The 7,667-nt window shown below is 43.3% G+C and overlaps 1 protein-coding gene across 3 annotated transcripts in view; it reads right to left on the bottom strand.

Annotated features, from left to right (window-relative positions):
• runx3 (RUNX family transcription factor 3) overlaps positions 1-5,918 on the bottom strand; it is a 50,226-nt gene extending 44,308 nt beyond the window's left edge. Inside the window, exons 1-2 of one of the 3 annotated variants that reach the window (XM_081724503.1) lie at positions 5,699-5,918; positions 5,222-5,339 (exon numbers count right to left, since the gene is read on the bottom strand). In XM_081724503.1, the coding sequence (XP_081580629.1) occupies positions 5,222-5,279 (58 nt within the window). In that variant the 5' untranslated portion in view covers positions 5,280-5,339; positions 5,699-5,918. Of the gene's footprint in view, positions 1-5,221; positions 5,352-5,698 lie in introns of those variants that run through there. The other 2 variants (XM_081724502.1, XM_027029217.3) reach the window with 2 other exon arrangements.
• Positions 5,919-7,667: the final 1,749 nt, after the last annotated feature.

Genomic DNA, 7,667 nt, shown 5'->3' on the forward strand with positions numbered 1-7,667 from the left:
AATACCTTGTGATGCATTTACTCCATTTCGCCCTTGTTACACGTAAAGAATATAGCACATGAAATGATTCGGTCCAAATGTAGTTTAAAATGATTAAACGTGTGCCTCTACCTCACTAAGCCCTAAAGCGTGGTTTGACGGCGGTTGTCACTCAGCATCCATTGCAGCACATAAAACCAATCTCAGTCCCCAATCGTATAAAATGCCAGATTAAATTGTTTGACACCAGGTGTGTGGACGGACTGGCGCTGGAAGACCTGAAGTGGGCGGAGGCGGTGTCCATGGCAACCGCCTCCACTCGCACACGTTTACCGGCACTGACTTGGTGTGCCTGCTCATTCCGTACGAGGCACCAAAACCGAGACTGATTTGCTAGCAACTATGATTTCAAAATGATAACCCACAGAAATAACTAAAACCTTAAATTCCACTTGACTGAGTGGGGTGAAGATTGTGCTGGTTTACGATATAAACCACACCTTATTTCTATTTTTTTTAAGTCAAAAACCACTCAAATCACCCACGTCTCGCTGTGTTTATTTGTTTCGTTCTTTGACTTTTTTAAATGTCGTTCATTTCATCTTCGGATAATTAAAACACCGCTGACTCTACAGGCAATTCGTTCTCACAAAAATGTTTCATAAAGAACTATATGAACTATCCTGAATATGAATGAGCTTGCTGATTGTAATTATTTTTTTCTTTAAACTATAAACAAAGTTAAAATATTTCTAAACAATGGTACAGTGTTCGAAATTAATGTTACGAAGCTGATGGTTTAAACAGTTGAACATCCATGTAGATAAGTTAATGAGTTAATATACGATGGGGTGATACACGCCGGGTTAATGCACTCTGGGTTAACGCACTCTGGGTTAACACACGCCAGGTTTATTCATGCCGGGTTAATACACGCAGCTACCGCTGCTGTTAAAGCTGTCAGGTATGTTCTGCTGTGGCATCAGCGAGCCCAGCCAGTCCTGGGTTACGTGTGTGTGTGTGTGTGTGTGTGTGTGTGTGTGTGTGTGTGTGTGTGTGTGAGAGAGAGAGAGAGAGAGAGAGAGAGAGAGAGAGAGGAGTATTAAAAGTTGCTGTTCCAGAGCAGCAGGTGTGACCTCATTGTGGTTGATGGTAAGCAACAGAAGTAAACTGGGTCTACATCAGATTAGCATGGTAAAACGCACACACACACACACACACACACATACAAACATATATGTATGTGTGTGTGTGTGTGTTTTACCATGTATATACACACACACACACACACACACACACACACACACACACACGTATATGTATATATATTTGAACATGTCTATCTATACATATATATCTTTCTTAGTCACCCACAAATTTATACTTACATGGTGGAGGAGAAATGCAAACAACAAACATTTCATGTTTCTTTTGATTGTTCCTTTTTGCCAGTTCTGCTAGCGATACACTGCAATGGTGTTTTCAAAGGCATTCCGACTGATGGCATCTGGGCACACACTAACAGTAAACCCCTATACACAGTGTTAACATGTAACACTACATTTAACAATTATTGTTGGAGAGTCATGAAACCGTTTTAAACACCATTAAATTCTGCAGGAATAAGCGGCCGTACTCCAAAGTGCTAGATCTACTCACACTAAATGTGGTAAACATGATTGGGTTTCATTTTTCAGATTCAGACTGAATTGATCAAGCAAGACCAGGTGATTATGAATCTCAATTGTTTGTTTCCACAAAATGTGGCCAATATATTACAAACAAAAGTAGACTTAGAATCTTAAAAACCATTTTGCGGTTAATCTTACATATCATATTTTTTAGAGGAGTTGTTTCCCAGGTCTATAATTTGACATCACAATAACCCTTTAAGCAGTGGTGGTTTACATGATGCAGAACTAAAAATAAAAATTTCATTAAGTTGTAAAAAAAAAATTTATTCATAACATTTTGGTCTATTTCATATTGTTCATTTGATGCAGATTATTTTATACTAGTTCAGCAGTTCCCACACTGCTTTTAAACAGGTTGTCTTCAGTATCACAAGCTCTTGTGTCACTGTGAGGACCCCTTGTGCAAAATCTGAACATTTATTGTGGAAAAACAGCATAATTGAGATGCATGATGTTCACTACCACTGACTGAGCATGTCTCTACATACAAGAATAGACACTCAGGAGATTTTATCAACACTGATGTATCCATCAGTGTCGAGATAAATACACAGTGTTAACAATTCATGTTTTCTGTGCAAGCCAAGCAAATGGACAGATCTGTTTACAGCCTGCAGTCGGTGCAGAATCCTTTCACCTTCCCCTCATCAAGCATAAACTCTGAGAGCTTTAATACATCTGACAATCTGATTTGTAATCTTGGATGTTGCTCTTCACTGTGCAAACTAATTCCCTTCTTTAATTTCCACCTTCTTCTCCCTGCCTGGTGCTCCCTGCTCAGCAGTGGGGGGACCTGAGACAGGCAGGCCACCGCTGTGTTATCCTCAGGCAGGTGCATGCCTGGGTCAGAGATCCGCCACAAAGACGTTTGCTGCTGGTATTCAGACAAGGTTAAAACTATGACGATCCAAACAGGATGGAGGTAAACAAACTAACTGGAGGTGTTAGGAAGGAATGCAAACATTAAAGCCATTCTGCCAGTGCATTTGATACCACACTGAATTCATTCTGTTTTTTCCTGTACCGAGCGGATGAGACTTATTTCTGGTATTTTGTGGTTTTTATTTTCTACAGTGCGGTGTAAAGTACTGCACATATAAACTACAGTACTGCATGCATGGAGGTTCTGCTAGTACGGAAGCATGAGGGTCAAGCCACACATATTCTGATGCTTTTCTTACTGTGGTATTTAAAATGTGGTTTGTTAGAGCAGTTCATACGGTAAATGGATGTGAATATTTGGATGTGAATATTTAATTTCGTGTGTGCATGTTAGAAAATCAACACATTTATGACATTGTTTCTGTCCTTTGCTGATTACAGGCCACGCTATATTGGCTATTGCCCCATAGAACAAGTGCATTCATTGCTCTTTCATTAATCTCAAATGTGAAATGATTTAAATTCTTTACAGCCAAACTAAACTGTCATTCTGCTCTGCAGCTCCTTTAGCAGTTTTCTTTCCTGGTTTAATTTTCTTGTTCAAAGGAACTGAAAAATGATATTGCATGCTTACTAATGATTTCCAATGGCGATTACGGCATGCATTAAAATCCTGCCTCAGAAGTTGTTTGCAGAATTACAGTATGCCATATGGATACTAAGCACCGCGCTTCATCCTAATTGCACGATGTGAAGAAATCCATCCTGCCTGATCATCTTTACTCTCTGGCTTATGGGCAGCAAAGAATCTGTTATGAACGACTTTTTTAATTAGGACGAACTGTGATCAATTTCTATACGTGCTAGCTACTATGCCAATAAAAGGAGCTTTTCTGAAAGCTGTCGCCTCTGCGCGCGTGAGAAACAGAGAGAAAGAGTGAGAAAAAAAAGAGGCTGCACGCGTACGCGTGACTCTCCCTCAGCCAAACGTGCTTTGGAAGCTCAGCAGAGAAATATTCTGCAAACAGTTTGGGGTTGCTGCTCCCTCGCCTGTATCTGTGTCTTATTAACTCAGCCAAGGCACAATTGAAGGGGGGGTGGGGTTCAGTGTTTTTCTTTTCTCTTCTCTTCTTTCCCATCTTCTTTTGCTGTGGATGTCAGTGAGCTCTCAGAGGGGAAGTGAGAAACAGCACCCCTGTTCTGAACGAGATTAATGGCAGCGTAAGATGTCTTCTGATCTCCCCCCATTAGAATGACATGGAATTTTAGCAGCCTGCTTACAAAAGTAGAAGCTGTTTTGTTCAGGGGGTATGGGGCTTGTCTGGGGGGGGGGGGGGGTGTCGTGGCTCGGTGTGTGGTGGTATCTGTTCTCAGGCTACTGTCACACAGGGGAGTGACATCAGGCTTCTGTTTTATACGACTCAGTAAAAAAAATGGGTTCACTACAACTATTCAAATAAAATAAATAAATACAATAAATGAACAAACAAGCAAACAAACACCTCAGCAAACAACTCCGCTGCTACAAGTATTAAACAGAGAGGATTGTGAATGAGGAAATTATGTTACCAGACATTGCAGACAAAGAGTGAATTAAACTACTTCACACATAACTGATAAATATTGTCATTTCATTTCCACCAATTCAGGAATAAAGTGGAGGTCTATTTGCCTGACTGAATCTAAACAGTAATATCACTGCAACTCGGTGTAGTAGAAAGTGAAATTGAAAAGCATTGGATCACAACATTGCAGCCGGTTCAAACTGGTTCAAGTACACGAGCTAATGTCTCATCTCTGTATTGCTTATGATCCAGCAGTGTTGGTGTCTTACACTGGAGAACTGGAGTCTGCAATTATCATGATTCAGCATGTGAGCTTCAAATTCACCTCTTACAACCTTGTTCAAACATACTGCAAGACAACAACCAGCTGCAAACCCGCTGAACGCCACCCGTCATTCTAGTGCTTGCCTCCCGATTAGGCTGACAGGTTCTCATCATTTGAGGCTCATATATGTCACGGTTACCGCAGTAACAAATGGCCTTTCCGAGGAACTGAGTAGATGGTAATATGAAGTTTCATGCGCGCCCCCCCCACACACACACACACATAAATATACACATACACCCGCTGAAGGCCCACTGACCACAAAAAAGCAGAGAGAGAATGTTCAGCCAGGGCTGTAAATGGAAAAGAAGTGGACTGGTTTTGTTTTATGGTTTTGGAGTTCCAGTAAGGATTGGTCTGGGTGGTGCCACCCTAGTGTTGTAGTAAAGTGCCGGTAATGTGAGGGGCCATTACGAGACTTTCAATACTGCAGCAAGCATCATCACCATCTCAAACGCACACACACACACACACACACACACACACACACACACACACACACACACACACACAGGTACTCATACTCACACACAGTGAGTTAACACTGAGCCCAGACCAACCATACAGAAGATCTACAACCGTTTACAACATGGAAGCACACCAGGACTGCCCAAGTCAATCCAGCGTGGGCACTGCTGTCAGTGTGTTTTCACACACAGTGATCCGCCTTCCAACCCCTCCGACTGCATTGTGTCGGTGGCGAGCAGCGTTTGTATCTGTGACACCTTAAGCAAGGTCACTGCACGAAGGCTGAGTCAAACGATGGTGGGACCTACCTCTCAGGAAAGTGGAGGAATAACTGGAGAAAGAGTCAAAGATGCTGTTGGAAGCCATATGGGTTGCAGGGGTCTACGGTACCACCAACCACTGCTCAACAGCAGAAACTGCCGTCTGCTGCAAGGAACAACGGAAGAGAGAGATAGAGAGAGAGAGAGAGAGAGAGAGAGAGAGAGAGAGAGAGAGAGAGAGAGAGAGAGAGAGAGAGAGAGAGAGAGAGAGATTCCTTGGAACACATAGGCTGCTTGACACTAAGAATTTGGGGTTTGAAAGCACCACAGGAATCCCTAGCCACAAGCCCGCTAACAGAGCAGCCTATACGCAGTGTGGACAGAGAGAGAGAGAGAGAGAGAGAGAGAGAGAGAGAGAGAGGGGAAAGTGAGAAAGAGAGAAATCAAAAAAGAGAAAGAGAAATTGCTAAGAGAAAAGAAAAGGAAACAACAGAGAGAAGGATGAAAGTTCTGAAATTAACTTACCTGTGAGTAGTGCAGGCGCCCCCCCCGTCTCTCTCTCTCTCTCTCTCTCTCTCTCTCTCTCTGCTGTTCTCTTTCCCTCTCTCTCTCTCTCTATGTGTGGTGGTTTCTGCAGTGAAGCGGGTGGTTTGGGAGCGGTCTGAATGAGACTGTTCGAGGTTCAGGTGTCCATTGCTCCTGCCATGGTAATCACCGTGGTAATCACAGTGGTAATCGCCGTGGCAGCGGCCTGTCAGTGGATCGTCTGAGGTGCGTGAGGTCACAGCTCCCGCGGTGATTCTGCTACTCGCACAGCTTCTTCTCTCATTGGTGGAACCACGTCACATGTCACCCGAGGTCACAGGATCTCTCCCTCCCTCGGTTTCACTAGCGAACGATCCTCTCTTCTTTGTTTTCTCTCCCTCTTTTCTTTTCCAGGAAGTGATTTTTGCTTTCGTCCTCTTCGCTGATTGGTCAGAAAATTTTGAACAGTTTTTTGCAAGTCGGTTACACTGCACTCGCTTGGGGCCTTCAGACTCTCAGAATCCAGAACATTCTAGAAAACGGGCACAAAACATGCTCAGAAAGCTCACAGCGACAGATATGGGGAGGAAAAAGAGGGACAGACCCTCCCATTGAGGAGAGGTAGAGGAAGATGAAGAGCGTGGAAAGAGCAGAGTGAGATCGTGAGGCGTGTGTGTGGGGATGCTGGCGGTTTGGGGCCTGCTAAACCAACCCTCTACCCTCATTTACCACTTGATAGTATCAGAATCTTAGCCTCATTAGAAGAGACTTTTCCATCTGCTCTCTTTAGCGCTCGTTATATGACTACGTCTCTCTCTCTCTCTCTCTGTTTGACCTGGTTGTGGTCTGGTTAATCCTCCAGAATATTCACATTTGGGGAAAATAACACGGTATTCTAGCATGACTGTGTATTCTAGCATTGTGTAGAAAACACAAATGCTGTAGTCCTCAGCACACTTACTCTGAAGCTCTGTTCCGCAAGTCCTGCTTCTGCTTCTCTTACCTCTGTTGGTCTGTTGGTCTCGGCCAGTCCCCATCAGTTCTCCCTCTCTCCTTTCTCATGGTGAACAGCAGATGTGAACCACTGTCTAGCCAGTCAGCTGACACTGTTCATTTTGTGTGGTTTGCAAACAGTGAAGTAATCATCTGAATATATATTTTGCATGTGTATTTGTACTGCCATAAGCTTGTGTGTGTTTATCTGTGAGTGAGTATAGAGAATGAGAGAGAGAGGGACAGAGAGAGAGAGAGAGAGAGAGAGAGAGAGAGAGAGAGAGAGAGAGAGAGAGAGAGTGTGTGTGTGTGTGTGTGTGTGTGTGTGTGTGTGTGTGTACTTGTGAGAGTGTAGAGAGGGTGTGCGTTTGTTTTAATGTTGGACATACTACGTAACACCCTCGCTGCCCTTCTAATGAGCACTGCTGTTGGATGGAAGACTGCACAGGGAAAATGACATATCCCAAATGTGTGTGTGTGTGTGTTTGTGTGTTGGTATGGAAATGACATATTCCCAGCAAATGTGGCAATGGCTAAGGCACAGCTTAGGCCACATAGTTCCAGCCCACCCTTACATCCACCATGCACACACACACACACACACACACACACACACACTCACTAGCTCAGAAGCCTTGAAGGTCACGTGCCCTACCTGCTCAGTCAACCAGTATGCCACATGACACCCTGTGCTGAACAGAGCATTGAGGGTTTATGTGATTACTTTCTGGAGGTTCTGGAGGTATTTAGAGAGAATGTGGAAATGCAGCATAATGCAGCATTTAGAAGAAAGCGTTTTCTCTTGGCTAAGATACAGTATTCCACATTCATACGGTATTTCATACAGTTTCAGTACAGTATTCCAAATATTTTATCGTGTGACTGAAAAGGTACAAGAATAAACATGTTAGTGTAATACTGTGTACATCCATGTATTTGTCCCATGCGCTGATATTTTCAAATGATTTGAGTAGCA

The sequence above is a fragment of the Electrophorus electricus genome, chromosome 12 (genome assembly GCF_041902795.1).
Source record: "Electrophorus electricus isolate QZ-2024a chromosome 12, ASM4190279v1, whole genome shotgun sequence".
Classification (NCBI taxonomy): Eukaryota; Metazoa; Chordata; class Actinopteri; order Gymnotiformes; family Gymnotidae; genus Electrophorus; species Electrophorus electricus.